The sequence below is a fragment of the Nelumbo lutea genome, chromosome 8 (genome assembly GCF_056320005.1).
Source record: "Nelumbo lutea isolate HS-2025 chromosome 8, American lotus-T2T, whole genome shotgun sequence".
NCBI classification, from domain to species: domain Eukaryota; kingdom Viridiplantae; phylum Streptophyta; class Magnoliopsida; order Proteales; family Nelumbonaceae; genus Nelumbo; species Nelumbo lutea.
Window position 1 is genome coordinate 53,146,825 of NC_142691.1, and position 19,687 is coordinate 53,166,511.

Below are 19,687 nucleotides of genomic sequence, written 5' to 3' on the forward strand. Positions count from 1 at the left end.
TGCACCCCGTTGCCCATTGCCTAGTTCACCTGCTTGGACTTTGCCTACTCATAGGAATGTCAATTCGACTGGATTTAGTCCAATCCGGTCCGGTCCAATGTGAGTCCATTGGACCTGGTCCAATCCAGTCTAATGAATATTTTGGACTAGTTCAGAGATTGTCCAATCGGTTCAAATTTCTATTAATTTAGATTCGTTTCAATTCAAACTTGGTCCATTGACACCTATATATGTTCTTATCTTCTATTAATGGACCAGATATTGGCTCAATCCAATATAAATTCAATATGGATGGACCAGGTCCAATCCAATATATCATATTGGTCCGTCTAGTCCATCCAAATTATTCCAATATGTCTTATTGGTCCATCAAATCTGTCCAAACAGATTTTGATTTGGATGGAGTCCAACCCAAAACTGGTCCATTGACACCCCTACCTACTTCCCAGCCCACTGATAATTTAGGGGACGTCCCTGGTACACAAATAAAATGGCTTATACCAAAAGTATGAAAACATTGTGAGAGGAGCCACCTACAACATAATTAATATACCAAATTTGGAGTGTCATTCACAAAGGGTATGGACAAAGGATCCACCCAACCCACCATTTACCATTGAGTTCTGTAAGAAAATAACTTAAGGTTGCGTTTGGTTCATCGGTAAATAAGTGAAAAAGAAAAAGTGTTCTGAAAGACACTTCTAAAAATTTCTGTAGTTAAATTAAAACTCCCAAACAACTTTTCTTCTTCACTTGATTATCTTGGGGCTGAACCAAGCGTACCTAGCAAATGGCCATTGTGACTATAGAATTTAGGATCTTCATATTTTGTAAACAAAAGTAGTATATGAAAGATTAAAACACATGGTGGGAGCCTGGGAATCTGGAATCCTTACTTTCAGTTTTAGCAGAGAATTAGAAGATGAAAAGCTCCACACCTTTTTCTGTTTTAAATGATCAATATTCTTACTAGATGGACGCACAGTAAGCACATACAATGTCTTCACAAAGGAAATTTTCTTTTATTTATTCATTAATAAGCTGGCTCTTATATCCGCTATTACATAGCATTTCTAATTCAGTCGCAGATCATGTTTGGTAAAAGAAAAAAGAAATACAAAAAGGACCAAGAAAGAAAGAAACCAAAGGAAAAACTGCTAAGACTCTCTGACTCTGATTTTATTCGATTATCCCTCCCACAACTCTTCATGCAGTAGCTGTCCATCCAAGATAGAAAAACATAAAGTTAGTCAATTTGAACATGAAGGAGTCTCTTGAGAGACATCCGATAAGATTGAAACAATACACAGAATGCATGCGCAACTCGAGAAATAGTTCAAATTTTTTATAAGGTACCAACCAGCTGGTTGATAAGGTCTTTTATTGATAGTGGAGACTTGATATGAAATCCCGCCTCCACCTGGGTTGGGAGGGTTATGGGTTGAGGGATGGGCCATGTAGCCCTTCAAATAGAAATCAAAAGAAAAAAAGAAGAAAACACTTGAACATGAAAGAGAGAGAGAAAGAGGCTTACGACAAGCCATGGGTGGGAGACGGCATTGAGTAGGCATACGAGCAACAATTTGGAGAGTGCTGCAGAGGCAGGTCTGGTCAACTCCATGGAGGGCATTGCAGCATTCAGCGTTAGGTTGGGTCGAGACACCCGGCAGAACAAAAGGTGCACACGCGGTAAGGTTAGTGAGCTCGTTGGCGCAGTTCTGGGATCGAGCCATCTGGGTCTGGCACGCCACAGCGATGAGCAACAACATCAATGCAGTTCGTGAGCCCAGAGACACCAGAGATTTCTTGGCAGCCATAATTTACACTATATCTTCAAGCCTAGGTCGTAAGAAACTGCTTTTGTGGGTCTGTGTGGTTAAGGGTTCAAGCCTGCCCCCCCCCCCCCCCCATTTATAGAGCAGGAGGAAGGCAGATTTGGATGACACAAACTGCCAAGAAAGTTAACTTTTCCATGACTTACCTACACTCTACTTCTTTAACCCAACAAATAAGCGTGTCCTTGCTAGCCCAAACGAACTACTTGAAGTTGCAGGAGGCCTAATCAAGTGATAAACTGTGTATTTATGCTTGGGATATCTCTTAATTAACTAGCTATTCCCATCATCTAAATTTTCTTACATTTTATTTATTTTTTCATAATTTCTGAATTTCTTCTGTATTTTGATGACTTGAAAAATTAATGGGTTAGACGGATTGGGTTGGGTGAAGGCGAATTTAGTTTCAACCCAAACCCAAACCCAATTTGCTATTTGCCACCCCTAGTTGCTAGTTGAGAGTGAGAGTTCTGATGAATCTTTTCCAGGCATTAAGAAGTGCAAGGAATGAAGGAGCCTTTTTCCTTCATGTGGATTTGAGGAAGGCGAAATGAGGTACTAAAAAGTATTAGAGGTTGAAGAAGAGAAATTCTATCTAAGGGGTTGTGGTAGATTCTTTTTTCGTATAGCTGCTTCTGGTTTTGTGTTTGGAGTTCTGGGCCGTTCTTTTTATTGTGGCCCAGTTTTTGCTTTCTTTGAGTTGCAAGGAGTGGTGACTTTGGGCTCTAGGTTCTTGGGTTTTGAGCCCACTTGTATCCCGTTTCTTTGTCTATTTTCTTTTTTCTTTTAATAAAGTTTTATTTTTACTGAAAAAATATTGTATTTATTACTAAATTTCGTTTGATTATATTGTTGTATTTTTACTGAAATGTCAGTTTATATTCAATACCAAAGTCACTTTTGATTCATAATATTAATAATATATAATATATTTTAATTAGCTTTAGTCCAATTTCTTAATACTATTACATTGAACAATCGATTGAAATCTAAATTCAATTCAAATCCAAATGTTAAAAAATAATATTTAGATATAGGTATCCAATTCTATCCGACCCATTTGCAAGCCCTATTAGAACCGAACCATCAAGGTAATTTAGGAAAGTAAGGTGCCTATCCCACCATTCAATTATCAACCATTTCCTTTTGAGGCTGAAACCCTAAAGTGGGTCACATAGATAGAGGCCATCTATATATCAAAGAGAGATAAGTAACCCATACATATAGGAATTCTTCTATACTAGTTTCCTTTTGAATTAAAGTACAACATGCCACTATTGTAGGACATGTAGAAGGAAAGGAAATCTGAATTGCTGCTGCTGCTGTTACAAGAGCTTCCATCCTCTACCTCCATCCATGTTAAACTTCTTTAGTCTTCCAAAGAACATGACAAGGATGAGAATGACCTTCCCTTTGTTGCTCCATCTTCCAACAAACCCATACCATGAGTCCTTGCATAATCCTTGAGGATTCAGCTGCCGTTTGCAACTGTAGCCGGCTGTAAATCCCACATTTCCATATGCACTGCATGTCATAGCATTTGCTTTAATTTTGAGTGTGGATGTAAACTGAGGCTATATATGATGAGAGGATGCTCAAAGAGGAAGTGCATAATATTTAATTAAGGATGAGACCTGATAACTTCTATGATGATATTCAATGTTGAGAAGTTAAGAGGATCTTCCTTCATCTTTTCCCTCTCTGTGATGCAAATGAGGATGATGAATATGACCAAATAAGAAAGTTGTGAGAATATAAGGTTTTCTGCAAGCCTCCCTCTGCTTGTACTCTTCTTTCCACTTCTTGAAGACTTGCCCACATCTTTGGTGATAGGTAGAAAGGAAGTATACGGAGGAAGGTACCTATAGAACATGTTAACTAAAGATGATTAATTAGTTAATCAGATACTACAAAAGCTAGAAAAGCTTTAATTAATTTGATTGAAATTAATCGTTGTATGATTCCTTTTATGTTTTCAATAATTTCTAAAATCCAACATATATAACAAGCACAGTTAAGATTCAAAGCCATTAGAATTTCATTCTTGGAAAAATGACCTGTGGCTGACTCACTGACTGGAAGAATTCCAATTCTTTGGTGGGTGGTCAGTGGGACATGAAGGGAAACTATTGAAAAGGTGATTCAACCTGGTCCTATTAATTAATTAATGTTCACCTGAAACTAACCCTACTAATTAATAGTCATACAGAATGGGGGGCATGACACCCAGCTCCAACTAGAGTTGGGGGTGGATGTGAATGGTTCAACCATCCATTATTGTCATTAATTATCAAGATTTGTAGTAGAGCCATGCACAGTCAACTTTGGAGGAAGACAAAGAAGATTACAAATTTAAAATCCTTTATGTAGCATTAGAATTTATTATTAATTAATACTTCCTAGGAAGTATGTAGAACCTCAACTTTTGATCCCTGGACTAGTAGTTTTCTGTTATTCTAATCTCAGCTGAATTCCATTTTATTAATTTCCTTATTCTACTACCAGACAATAATTGATATATCTTTTTTTCTAATTGACACTGAGAGTGAATCTCCTTTGACTTGTAACTCTAAGCAAAACTGGGGAAGGTCATATGCAAACTGCCTGGAGATTGATAGAGACGTATTTAGGAGGCTTGCTTTTGTTTTTCTTTTCGTTTCTAGAAGTTCTACCTCAGAACTTCTAGGGCTGCATTTGGCACTTCTTATTTAAAAGACTTTTTTCTTTTTCTTTAAAATAAAAAATGCCAAATGCAGCCTACTGTCCTTTTCTTATAGTTTTAATTTGGAGATAAGTTTCTACATTTTGTGTGGTTAATGGAAGCTGGTTCATGTGAACCCCATCTAGGTTAAGTACCCGTGAATGTGTATTCTCCACTCCCATCGACTAAGGATGGTCAAAAGTTGCGTCTTGGAACAGTATTAATAGCATGTCACAGTTCAATTAGGACCTCTAATATTATTAAAATATCCATGAAAAATATGCACACGGATGTACCTAAATTCAAATTTAATTCCCTACATTCGGATTCAAAACTCACATTCAAATACCATTGATAATTATATTTTTTGTATTATTAATATAAATAATTAAATAAAATGATGCAAAAGTAATTAAAATAATTCTTTATTAAAATTTAATTAAATAAAAAATCTACTAATGATTGGGGAAAAACCTATGATACATCTGTTGCAATGTACCTATGATTAATTGAACATAATGGGAAGTACATCTTATTATTATAGGTGAAAATACATTTTTAGAAATGTGAAACAATGAAAATAACGTATAAATACACCCTAATTGATTAGCATGGGGAGAGGCATGATATCAAAAATACTTATAACCAATCAATTGGCATTGTAAAAGTGGTAACTACGGGTGTAGTTGGACTGGATTTGGTCTAATCAGCTCTAGTCCAATGTGAATCTATTACAAATGGACCAGGTTCAGTCCAATCCAATGAATATTTTCAACCATTTTGGACTGGTCCAATTTAATATCTAGACCGTCCAATCAGTTCAAATTCGTTTTAATTTAATTTTTTTTCAACCCAAACCCAATTTGTCCAAATTCATTGATACCCATATTGTTATTTTATATCAACAGACCGGATATTGACTTAACCAAACTGAATCAAATATAAATTTATTACGAACAGACCTGGTCCAGTCCAATCTAATAAATATTTTGGACCAAATCAATCCAATCCAATATGTCTTATTGACCCGTCGGGTCTGATCCAAACTCTAAAACCGGTCCATTGACACCCTTAGTGGTAACCAATCATGTGGGCTACCATTACCATCAAAATTTACCAGGGCGATTCCTTCTGGGATCATATGTCATTCCGGCATCATAGGACGTTTTTCCATTTTTAATTATATATGGGTATATAGAGAGAGAGAGAGAGAACTGACATCATTAGGACGAATAGCACCAGTATGGCCGGCGAGAGGATTGAGAGATCAATGATCGATTCACCGGTGTGCCTTGAGTTAACTGTCTGAAACAGGGAAGCCACGAGTTTCTGAAAGGGATTCAGTCCATCCAAGCCTTCTGAATTCCATTCTAGAGAGCAAAAGAGTATAAACTGAACCACAATGAACCCGAAAGCAGTAACAACTAAAAGAGAAGAATGCAAACTGGGAAGCAAGTGAAAGTATTTCATCTCTCTTGTATTCATCAGCATGTAATTGAACTCCTGCCTCTTAGTAAACTTCCCCAAAACCCATATCAGAAATCTCAAGCAAGACGGGTATAATGTGTTCCCAAGAAGAACCTGAGGGATAAGAAGTAGGAGGAGTCCCGAGTTCTTGCTGAAGACAATCATGTTCTCATTTGTAGGGACGAAACCACAACTTGCAAACGTAGAGACAGTAGTGAAGATAGAGAATGTGGGGATTTGAAGGCCCTTGTTCCTGAGTACATTTCTTGCACTTGGAACCAGACTCACATACAGTGCAACCAATGCAGATCCACCTATATGAACCACTAGAAGATAAACCAGAATTACAAAAACCAGATACCTTATTGAATTGTATCTCAAATCTTCTTCATTAGAACTCAAGATTGATTCCACTGCAGACACAAGGTCGACACTACTGGGTTTCCTTGATTCAGTTTCAGACAAAATTACCATCCCCAACTCAATCTGATCCACGGGATTCGTGGGACTCATAGACTCACTACTTACAGAACCGACTCTACTTCCATGGATCCTGGCTCGGTTCCTTAACTTGTACTTGGTAAAAAGAAGCCCAAACATTGAAACAAAAACCTCCCCTCCTACAAACATTAAAATGGTTATAAACACAAGTTGGGTGTTGGAAAAGACCTCCATTTCGACGGTAGACATGCTGGAAACAGTCGTCGCAGACACTGAAGTGAAGAATATATCCAAGTTCTTGGGTTTAAAGGAATCGGTTCTTGGATTCAAAAGTTTCAGAATTAAGAAACCCAGAAAGGAAACAGAGACGAAGTAACAAACAAGAATATAAAATTGGTTTGCCCGGAAGAATAGGAAGCGAAACAACAAGATCAGTAGACTCCAAATAGATCTGCTAAAACAAGCTAGCTTCATGCATGAACAACTACAGAGATGGCTTATTCTCTTGCTAAAAGAATGAAAGTTCTTCATCCTTTTGTATTTCAATTTCGGTATGGGAATAGAGAGAACGATTGCGAGGCTGTATGGATGTGGGCTGGGTGTTTATATAGGGGAAGGATCGAAACCATCAAAGCTTTCATGTGTTGATATGGTCCCACCTGAACTAAATGAAGTGACGCTTAGTGGGGCCACATCACTCGTTTAGCCCCCGTCTACACACCCCAGCGTGCAAATGAATCCGTGCCTAGGATGAGGCTCATTTTGGAAAGAGCACAAATATAAATATGCAGAGTGCAAAATTTGTATAATTTCGTATGGATTTTCACTTTACATATTTGTATTTGTATTCTTTCCAAATTAAGCCTAAATTAGGAATGAATCCGTCAACACACCCCCGCGTGCAACTGAATCCGTGTATAGGAAACATTTAAAAGGCTCAGTTTGGAAAGAGCACAAATATAAATATGTAGAGTGCAAAATTTGTATAATTTTGTATGGATTTTCACTTTATATATTTGTATTTGTACTCTTTCTAAATTAAGCCTAAATTAGGAATGGCAATGGGGTGGGGATCATATTTTCCGTCCCCACCCTCGATTCTGAAATTAATCCCATCCCTATCCTCGATCCCTAGTGGGGATAAAATTTATCCTCTATCCCTAATCTTCAATGAGGATGGATTTTCTGCGAGGACCCGGATCCCTAAATTTTTTTAGATAATAGTATTTTTTTGAAAAATAAATTTATTTAAAATAAATAAAAATTTTAAATTATAAATAATGTTTTGATATATATATATATAGATATAATCGGGGTCGGGGCGGGGTAGGGTAGGGGCATCAATCCCCATCCCCGACCCTGATTGGGGATTTCTATTAATTACATCTCTGTCCACGCCCCGCCAAAACAATCCCCATTCTCGACCCCATCGGGTTGGGGAAGTTGGGTCCCCACCAGGGATGGGGAAAATTGCCATCCCTAGCCTAATGGTTTGGACTTCTTTGACCCACACATTTTTCCTTTTGTCAACAGGTACTGATGGGGAAGTTAGGATCTGCTACAATTGGTGGGTTGAACTTCTCGTGCATTTTGGTCCATGATCCTTTTACACATGGATAGAAATTTGCAAAGGAGAAATTGGTTTTCGGTCATTATTGGAAAATTTTAATTTAATAATTTCCATAACCAAATTTTCATGTTTTTTTATAATTTAATTTAGTGGAAGTTAATTTTAAAAAATTTCAAATTACTGAAAATTTTTTATATTTTCAGAAATTAATTATTCATAAATTTAGAAATTTTTTAAAATTAATTTATTAATATCAATAATTAATGAAAATATTAATAATTTGCTAAAAATTTTCAATATTTCAATATTAAAACATTATTACATGAAATTAATTAACTATTATTATTATTATTATTATTATTATTATTATTATTATTATTATTATTATCTGAAATTGATAATTATTACCAAAAATTTTCATTAATTTTCAAAAATTATTCTAATTACAATGATTAAAGTTTCAACTTAGCTTAAGATTTTCAGTACTTAAGTATTCATAAATGCATAAATTTTGAAATTTCATATCAATAATTATTGAAAAATCAATTAATGAAAACATTAATACTTATTGATATTTACTCAAAGTTTTCAATATTTAACTATTAATTTATCATCATCATCATTATTATTATTATTATTATTATTATTATTATTATTATTATTATTATTATTATTATTATTATTATTAGGTAAAAATAAAATTTGTTAAAAATGAAAAGAAGGAAGATAGAAGAAAACACATCCTAGGCCCAAAAAGTTCCCAGACTCAGTAGTAAGAAGCAAAAAACTAAAGCAAAGAAAATACACCTAACCCACGACAAAGAAACACCAGACCAAAAGCCCCCACTAGATACACAACCTCTTTCAATAATCAAACAACTTAAAAGATGAGACTCTCATATGAAAGAAACTACGAAAACAAACCGGCTTCCATGAAGTGATATATTTATAATCTAGATCATAATCTAAATTATAATTTATAATCTAGATCATGCATCCTTTTGAAATCAAGAATGATGATATTTAATATATTGATTTGAGGAAAGAGGAATGGCAATGGGGCAGGTTCGGGGCAGGGATCATATTCCCTATTCCCGCCCCCGATTCTTGTCGGGAATAAAATGCCTTTCATCTTCGATCCCCGATGGGGATGGATTCCCTACGGGAACCCGAATCCCTAAAATTTTTAGATAATAATATTTTTTTGAAAAATAAATTTACTTAAAATAAATAAAAATTTTAAATTATAAATAATGTTTTAAATATTATATATATATATATATATATAATCAAGGTCGTGATGGGGCGGGGACCTCAATCCCCATCCCTGACCCCAACTCCAATCGGGGATTCCTATTAATCCTCGTCCCATCTCCGCCTCGCCGAAACAATTCCCATCCCTGACCTCATCGGATTGGAAAAGTTGGGTCCAGTCCGGGATGGAAAAAATTGCCATCCCTATTAATAGTGAGAAAAAACCAAATAAAAAGAAGTCCTGACCCTTAGATGAATAAAAAGGTGAGAAGGGATTTATATAGACATTCTCCATAAATTTATCTGACCACTTCAACTTCCTGCTCATCAATCGTGTAAGCTCTTCCAAATAAATTATTGAATGTGCAGAACCAATGAACTGTCAACATTAATAGACTAGGTCATATTCCAGATATAAGCATTTGGATTGTAAATCCCATTATATTTATTAGGAATACCAGATATCTTTTAACCAATGCAATGCCCTAACACGAGCTTGCGACATTCCAAAGTTCATTAAAACAATATTCAAACTTCATATATCTCCACTGAATGCTGTTCAGTGGCTGTGAAACCAATGATAATATTCTAAATAATAAATTTATGGGTTCTACTATAAAAAGTGGTGGAGGTTTTACTTTAGGAAAAAATACACTGTAATCCAATGCAGAATTCTAAAAAATTATAGCCCTTCATAGTCTATTAGTAGTCCCCCACCCCCACTTCCACCCACCCACACACTATAAATTGCATCCCGCTGATGGATTTGACATCAATCCATGGTCAAGATTCATCCCCTGTTCGGTGAAAATAAAAATTCTGAACTGAGCTAATCAGTCATTTTCCTATTATTTTATTACATTCATGGAATATTATCATTGGTTAATTCCACAGTGCACTGAACAGCTATGGCATTCAGCTAATCCTTGCTCTTTCCAGGATGGAGCCAATAAGGGTAATTCGATCCATTTCAACAAACAAGTGATGCAAAATAAGTCGTCCTTACGCTTTAGTTTCTGCATAAAATTCTTTTCTATTGAATTAAAAAGTAAGAATAATTGAGAGGCCGGAACAGCTAACCTATATGAAAAATAAGTTTCTATATAGTCCTTTTATTTATTTATGATTAATTTATTTTTCTCTTTAATTTATCCTGTAATTCAAATTATTTGAATGTTATTCTGAAATGAAATCAACATAAGTGAGGAGAAAGAAAAGATGTTGGATAGGAAATCCCAAAGACAACTTTAAAGATTATCATAACTAAGGACCTCCTCACAAGTCACAACTTCTCTTCTTCACTTAATTGGGGTTGAACCAAACGTAGCAAAAAAAAAAAATAGAATTTAGGGGTTTCATTTTCTGTAAATAAAAGGAGCATTTTAAATATTAAAACACATACATCATATTATTTAATCATGCTAGTTGGAGCCATTCAGTAGCAGATTCTGATGCCATAGATAAGAGACATGGCGGTTGATGTAGCCATCAAATAAATCCTATGACTAGGGTCCCTAAAATTCATTATAAATTAATAATAATAACAATAATAATAATAATAATATATCATATATATTATTTAATCAAGCTAGTTGGATCCATTCAGTGGCAGATTATGACGCCATGAGATAGATGTTGCCATCAAATAAATCCTATGACTAGGGCACCTAGGATTCATTGTAAATTAATAATAATAATAAATTCATATAAATACCACTTTTCTTAAGTAAGTATTGGTTGTAATATATGTATAATATTAAGCAGAATTGCAGAATATACAAAATTAAAATTAAAATAAATTGAAAAGGTTTTCTAGTCCTTTTCGTACAAAGTTTTGTAAGGAAGCACCATTTTGCATGCATTATTGCATTTGGGTAGTTAAATAATAATCTCTTTGCTTTAATTTAAATTTTCCTTTCCTTTGGTCAATCTAACATTAATGCAAATGCCCTAATAATGTCTAATAAAAAAATAAACTTTGACATGCTATTTTAATTTTTTTCTTGCAGTACATGCACCACCTTATTTAGAGCAATAATTCGGGTTTATTTTTTCTACATCTATGTATTTAATTATTTATTAAAGAGAAAAAATCGTCATTTTGTGTGCAATCAACAAACCAACTAATTTTCTAGGTCTGATTGATCGTGGCTGATGACAGTATGACACCCTGCTGATTTAGAAATTATGCATTCGGATTGGATCCGACCCGAACAGTCCCTCTAATAATTAAATAAAGGGTACAGAATGATTTTATTCAGAACGAACTGTTGGGTCGGGTCAAAAACTGCTGCCAATCCATAGATAGGTATGGCTGAGAGAGCCTGAGAAGTCATGCACGCATTATTGTAGAGTGCATTGATTATCCATGTGTAGTCCTTGCGCGTGGGAACCGTGTACAACTGGTGAGTCAACCCGGTCGTGTTCAACTGTCATCCTCTTGCAAGTTGCAACCAATGAACCATAGTTGGCATTCCGTGTAGTAATACAAAAACTGTCGCTTTGTCTGACTCTTATCGTGCCAAGTGGCACATACAAACGAAATGTCGACACGTGGAACAGTTGTACGTAAAAGGTTTCATGTATATTGCCATCCTCCTTCCTCGGTGCCCGCGTCTAGATAGGCTTTCATACAGTTGCTGATTGGAGTAAAGTTTAGGGTATCAATTGGACTGGATTCCGATCCAGTGTAATCTGAGTCCATTACAAATGGATCAGGTCCTACCCAATCCAATAAATATTTTGGATCAGTCCAATTTAATGTCTGAATTGTTAAATTTGTTCAAATTCGTTTTAATTTAAATTGGCTTCAATTCAAACCCGGTTCATTGATACCTATATTCTTAACTTACATCAATGGTTCAGATATTGGTTTAATCCAACCCAATATTATTTAGATTTATTATGAACAGACCAGGTTCAACCCAATCTCATAAATATTTTGGACTAGATTGGTCTAATATACCTACAAAAACCCTTAAACCTCTATTCACCCAAAAACGGGTTTGTTTATGTGGTAAAAAATGAAATTCAAAAACATATTTATTTGTATTAACAATTCAAATGTGAAATTAAAATTAGAAAAAAAAAATTGTTATTTTGATTGGAGGAAATAGTGTGGGCACAACAACCATTTAGGATCAGTTTGGAAAGAGTACAAATGAAAATATATAGAGTGCAAAACCTTATATTTAAGGGTAGGTCAAAGATGGGGGGAGGTTTAAGGCCTTTCCAAAAGCCCCGAGGTAGGTTTAAGGGATTTATCTTAAAAATTAAACGCATTCCTACCAGTAAAATAAACACAAGGAGGCCTATTGACGTTAAATTTGAAAACTAGACTTCTAAGGCCATGTTTTGGAAGTGTTTATATTAAAAATAAGCACTTAAAAATAAATGTTTATTCCAATAAGTAATTATTTGCATTTGGTGTCCAACTTGTCCTATTTATGCTTTTGATTCAGTTTAATTACATTTTCTTTTAGGGAAAATTCTACTTTAGTGCCCTAAACTTTGAGGATAATATCAAGTTAGTACCCTAACTTTTAAATGTATCATTGCAGTACTCAAACTTTTAAAAAGTGTCAAATTGGTCCTTATTGTTAACTGTCTGATTACATGTAAAACTTAAAATTTTTGAAAATGTAAAAACTACCCTTTAAAAGAAGACACAGTTCATTGTCTTCTACCTTGAACTAAGCTGTAGCAATGCAACAAAGTTGGGCTCCTCCGCCCAAACCCCTAACACTACCATGTGGTCCATGTGGGCATCAACCTCATAAACCTTATAAACCTTATCCGCTTCTCCCTTCTTACAGAACCCAAATAGCGCCGGTCCGTATGACCTCAACTTAGGCGGGATTTCATAACTCATAACTCGTCATTTCTTAATCAAAACAAACGCTACCTATGGGTCTTCCATTACAGCAACCAATCTAATGTGGCCTCATTTGGAGCAACTCCATCAATGCCCATTTACTGATTTCAAAACCCTTTCTTAGGAACATCATCGTAAAGGCGAAGGGCTTCAGCAAGGTCATCACGCTTCGGGCACATATCCATGCTGAACCGAAGCAAGCGTTTCTTCTGTGATTTGTTGAAAAGTGAGGTGGTGGTTGAAGTTGAAGATTCATTAGTAGGTACTGTTGCAGAGAGGGACAAAGTAGATAGATAGATTCTCTTGTTTGAGGAGAAGTTATTTTTCTTATTGATGATAACGGATTTGAAAGAAATAAGAATTGGATGATGGAGGCGAGAACAGTGAAGATATTTGTTAATTCTGGCTGCATAAAGGAAACTGTGTTTTGGGGTCTGGGGTTCTACGGCGAGGTGTTGAGGAATGGGTCCAATGACATGGAATCGATCGGAGAAAATGGTGGTGTAGAGGAAAGAAGAGAGGAGATATGGGGAGTGTTTAGAGAAAGAACTGACGAGTTTCACGTGGATGGAACTGAGATTTTGAGGGAGAGGAGGGAGGAGACGCTGAAGATGTGAAGGGAGAGGGAAATGAAAAAATCGTTGGAGGCATGTGGGTAGAGACGTGACTGCTGGGAGAGCAATGGGTCAAGTCTTGGAATGGAGGACAGAGTAGTGGTTGTAACAAGGTAGATGGTTATGGTTAGGAGGAGGATGAAGAGGAGGGTGGTGATGGTGATGGTGGTGGTAGACATTTTGGGGCTACAGGGTTTAGGGTTGAATCATGGTATATTAGACTTGGGAGTCCCCAAGTTTGTGCGAGCAAGTTCACTGGTCAGTGGAACAAAAGAGAAGGGTGTGACAGAAGACTGTGAAGTGAAGATGGTAAAAGTAGCTCATGGTCATCAGTGATGACTGTTTGGAGGAGTTTCGAATTCAATCTCAGGCTTTGCTCCCATCAAAGAACTGTTGCACAGTTTCCCCATTGAGTAATTCTCGGAGCCACATGAGTCCCCTGAGAAGCAATTTGGCATTGAGAATGGTGGGAACACTTCCTTGCTTTGCCATACGAACTTGACACTGTTGTGGTACAAAGAACCATAACTAGTTTGATATCGGAGGTGGTTACTGGATAGAGATCAGATATCAGTCATAAGAAAATTAGATGATAGGTGAATGGCGTTTTTGGTTAGATATCTTCTCATAAGCCCGTGGACAGTGGGCCAGCGGCAAGCTTTATGGGCCCACATCCATCTATGCATCATGTGCATCAATCCATTCCCAAGATTTAGCTTAACGCTTCACGAAGTTGACTCTTCCTGCATTATTGTTTGGTTGATTTATTTTGAATTTTGACGCATAAATCCATAATCATCCTTTTGCGCGTAGAAGCCGTGTCGTGTCCACTCTCACTGTTGTTTGTTGATTTTGTTGTCGTGAGATATGAACTTGGGAAGTTACCCTCCTTCCCTCATCCTCATGCAAAGGTAGGTGAGATATGAACTTTGATGTGTGACCTGCTTCGCACGCGAGGCCTGGCTGACTACACAAATGAAAATGAACAACAGCTTGTGGCTGGCAGCGTCAAGGTTTAACCTCATCCTCACAATGGATGTTAAATATTGTTGATTGTAGGGTTTGGTGGGTAAGAAATCAATTGGGCTGGGCTTCGACTCAGAGTTTTGGTGCAATGGACTTTTGGGAAATTTTGACCCATCTAGTGTTTGATGAGTAGGGGAATAGGCATGATTCTTCAGGCTCATTAACCCATTAGTTTGTTCTTCATGGGAACCCCAAACTAGCTTCCTATTACATCATTAAAATTTAATTTTAGAATGATAGGAATCTCCTTTTATATCAAGAAGTTTACATAGGCTGCATTTGGTATTCTTTATTTTAAGCATTTATCTCTTTGCAGTTAAAAATTCAGTATTTATGGGACATTTTAATGCAAAAAAGGAGATAAATCCTTCACATATGGAATGCCAAATGCATCCTTAATCTGTTCCTAGTAGTCATTCACTTAATTTGTTATTAAGATAAACTGTCTTGTTTACACAATGTGAACATTTTGGGGTTATGAACCCAAAGAGACCCCAACAATATTCACATTCTAATATCTTACCGTTTCACCATAATTGTACTATATATTTGTTTTTATTCATTTTTTCATACTGCATAAGATATCAAATAAAAATAATTACAAGTGTTAGAGAATAAAAACCTATTCAGGACCCTACCTAACAGCTTAACCTTTTAGGTTGAACTGTTTGATATAGTATTAGAGATTGTTCGATTAAAAGATGGTCTGGTGTTCAATCCAACTAGACCCCGTTTTAATTAATTAAATTTCAGCACAAAGAAATTGACTTTTACATGAGAGGGACATATTAGAGAATAAATACCTATTCAAGTACCTACTGACTGCATTTAGTTGCAATGCAATTTTATAATTTGCACTATTACAAATGCATAGGAGTGCAAATGAAAAAAATACAAATTATTATTTTAACTTTGTTTTGGGTTTTACTTTATTCTACTTCAACAAGTCTAATTTTACTCCATTTGTATTGCAATCAAACAAAATTTAAGTAAATTTTAAAGTAAAATAAATCATAATTTGCACCGAAATCATTTGAACTACCATTGTTTTTCATCAGTGCAAACCAAACACAACCAACAACAACAACAGTTTAAACTTGAAGGATTCTCAACAACAACAATAACAACAGTACAAACAAGAAGAAAAAGAAGAGTTTATCAATGCTAATTGGGGGAAGATATATGGCAGATATAGGAGTATCAGAAGAGGAGGAAGAAGCTTGGTGAAGGTGGTTGGTGAAAATGGTAGGGATCGATAACAGGGTGGTCGTTTCTGAAGATGGGTTGTTGCACAGACAATGTATCCTCTAGAAGTGCTTAAAATGGGTATAATTTTGAATTAGAAGCATTGAGAATTGGAGGGCAGGGGTGTTTCTACTTTCTAGTTCAGTTTTCCTATATGGCACTTGATGGCACTTACATGTTCGAATACAAACCATTGTGTGTATTGTAATAAAATATCTCACTGATTCCTGATATCATGATTTAGAGATTGTTTGGTATTGATGGTATTTATAGAATAAACATTTTGTATAATTTTGCCTTGAAAAATGAGACAAAATCTGCTTTAAACGTTTTGTACAACTTTTTTATACCTCAGTGCCATTAGGTGCCACTAGACACCCTTAAGCGTCATATAAGGCAAACAGTCAAACATCTGTCTTCAAAATGAAAAATGTCAAGATTTGTGTTTTTCTAATAAATGGTTCGCACGATTTTTGAGAGAGCCATTTATCAACCAAATAACTTTTTAGAATTTTTTTTGTTAAACACATCTCTAATGCTGAGCTGATAACCTTTCTTCCAAAAGCTACATCATACCAAACACCATCTTAACTTCAAGTGTTATGACTTGATTAAAATACCACGGTGCCACTGACCCACTTAATTTCTTCACAAGATGTTATTCATAAGATACACTGCCATGGGTTATGCACCTAGAGAGGCCCTAACAATCACATTATAATATCCTGACATCCGTACCTACCGGATCTGGTGGCAGCGCCCACATCTCTTGCCAGACAGTGTCGTGCCTGCCATCTCTGAAAAGCATGGCACGCCTGACGAGTCTGTACCCTGCAGCAGCAGCCTGGACCTGCCATCTCAGTCCTGGTAGTAATGGCTAGGGCAGTGGTGGTTACACCTGATGTGACTGGGCACCGCTATATAAGGACTCCGACCCCCAAAGCCAGGAGGAGAATGAAGAAATGGAGGTAATCCCTACTCTCTAGCTTTCTCATCCCTCCAATATCATCTTCAAGCTCTCTACAATTAGAGTGCTAACTTAGGCATCAAAGAATCTCCGCCGGGTAAATACCCCCGGGCCCCCTAGTTCAGTTCTCGCAGGTTCTTCAGCTCCCGCCACCTACAAAGAGGAGGAAAAGATGGAGTTCTCGCAGGTCTCTCAGCTCCCGCTGCCTACAAGAGGAGGAAAATATGGAGTTCTCACAGGTCCCTCAGCTCCCACCACCTACAAAGAGGAGAAAAATATGGAGTTCTCACAGGTCCCTCAACTCCTGCTGCCTACAAAGGAGAGAAGATCACCTCATGCAGAGGGCAGTCGGGTTGCGCTACACCAGGGAGCTCCACCATCCTCTAAGTTACAAGCCGCCTAGGAGCAGGTCAGATGACGAGTCCACCAATGTAGCTCACCACCAGGGAGCTCGGCACAGGCAGCTCGGCCTAGCTTGGGCAACTTGGCATAGCTCTCCCTAGCTCGGCATAGCTTTCCCCAAGGTAGTTCGCCACCAGGGAGCTCCATCATCCTCTCCTAGGAGCTGGTCAAATGATGTGGTGCTTAGCCAAAAAAAATTGATATATCACAAAAAATTGATACATGACCAAAAACGGTTGCATCAGTTATCATGTTTTAGAAAAAAAAATGTCTTGTCGGTTGTGTTTCGTTATTGCAGTGCAACTTTATTTGCACTAATATAAATGCATGGGAGTGCAAATTCTCGTTTAAGTTTTTTTGGATTTTACTTTATTCGATCTTCTTCATGTCTTAATTTATTTCATTTGTACTGCAACCAAACGAAACAAGTTAAAAAATTGAAACAAAAAATAGGTCAGAAGTAGCACTCAAATCATTTGAACTGCCATAGTTTTGCAACCAAACACAGCCTTTAAGTTCAAACTTAAAATATTTTGGCATACAATTTAATAAGGACTACATACATACATGATTATTATCAGACCCTTAGCCCTTCGATTCTCACCATATATAGCAAATTTTTTACTATAATTTTATGACACTTCTGGTTGGCAAGAAATGAAGTTGTGTTTCACCATTACTTGTGTGATTGGAGGTGGTTATCCGTAATGTGAAGTTAGCTTGGACGTTCTTCATTAAATCTCTACTGCTATTAAAAGTATTAATAGCGATGTATAAGTTTTTTTTTGGCTAAACTGCCCCTATTTTTGAATTTAGTCCTTATTAAATTGTGAGGACTAATAATGTAATATCATCTACAATTTTTTATCTCATTTAATTCCCTCTCAATAAGTCTTTTATTGAAGGTATTAACTTCATTCTCTCACATTAAATCTTATATTTAAGGTATTTTACTTATAAATAAATTCTAGGGTAATTTACTAAGACACTCCTTGTAGTTTCACAAATTTACTAAAACCTACCATATTGTTTATGTTTTACTAAAACGCTCCCTATAGTTTGAAACTATTGCTTTGTATGGAAGGAGTACAAATACAAATATGTATAATACAAATACATACAAAATAATATAAAATGTAAGGTTTTATACTCTACAAATTTATATTTGTACTCCTTCCAAATAGAGCCTAATTTATTTAATCAACCTCCCATTAAATGAAAGTTGAAAATGACAGTTTTGACCTTAGCATCCCTTGATTCCCTTCAAACCCCTCTCGTTATATCATATAATTAAGGTAATAATGTCCATTCTCTCTCATTGAATCAAATACATAAGATATTTTCTCACCAATAAATTCTATTATTAGCTAGATCTATAACTAATACCTTTAACAAGATAAATATCATGTTTAATTTGTTTTTTTTTTTCTTTTTAACTTGACCCAAAAATGAAATTGCTACTTAAAGGAGGATCGTTTCATCATGTAATATTCTTTTTTTTTTAATCTGAAAGAAATGTTAATATCATCAAATATCATGCCATGAAAATTAAATTTGCCTTCATACGTAGAGCCAAACTAATTAATGAAGACCCAACTGGGAAAGAGTAGTACAAATACAAATATATAGAGTATAAATTAATGTTGGATTTTAATCTCATAAGAGATTAAATCCAATGGGTTTGATTGGTCAATTATATAAGAAATTGCACATGCACTCTTGATTGAAAAAAATAGCTTTTCTCTTACAAAACCAAGTTTTGAAATTGTCCCACATTGGAAAAATATAATCTTTGTTTTTAGTATTTTAATAGGAGTTTATTTAGACTCTTTGGAAATAGTAGAGGAGAGTATGGGGTTTGATACCGCGCAGCGCGCACGCACGTGTGTGCAATGAGGCACTTTAGAGGCGCACTTTGCTCGCACTTCGTGTGGTTCGTGAAGGGTAGCTTTGGTTTTGGTGCGACGTTGACCGTTGATCATCGTTGATGAGATCAACTGTTATGATTCGATCGGGTGTGATCAAGAGGCACAATTCAAAGTTAACAGTCATTAACTGTTAACCACTTTTTAAATAGTCACAATTTCAATTTGTGACTGCTCAATGTACTTTCTCTGAACTAGCACATACCTTTTTTTCATACCTCTTCATAAACTATTTAAGGAGCATGAATTAGACTTCAAAAACACACATTTTTGAAATCCACTTTCTCTCTCTCTCTCAATCCGGTTTGTTACAAGTCTCATAGAAGGTTTCTCCGGAGATTCTTCAACTTTGCTGATTGTAAATTC

General features: G+C 36.0%; 1 protein-coding gene across 2 annotated transcripts; it reads right to left on the reverse strand.

Moving 5' to 3' along the window:
- Positions 1–3,046: 3,046 nt before the first annotated feature.
- Positions 3,047–7,004, reverse strand: LOC148844201 (putative cation transporter HKT1;4). Of its 2 annotated transcripts, XM_088957135.1 has the most exons (3): positions 5,756–7,004; positions 3,470–3,697; positions 3,047–3,359 (listed from the first exon to the last, which is right to left on the reverse strand). In XM_088957135.1, exons 1-3 carry the CDS (start codon positions 6,973–6,975, stop codon positions 3,161–3,163), a joined length of 1,647 nt encoding a protein of 548 aa, XP_088813261.1. In that variant the 5' UTR covers positions 6,976–7,004; the 3' UTR covers positions 3,047–3,160. The 2 variants fall into 2 exon arrangements, with proteins under 2 accessions (XP_088813261.1, XP_088813262.1); XM_088957136.1 differs by lacking the exon at positions 3,470–3,697.
- Between the last annotated feature and the right edge of the window lie 12,683 nt (positions 7,005–19,687).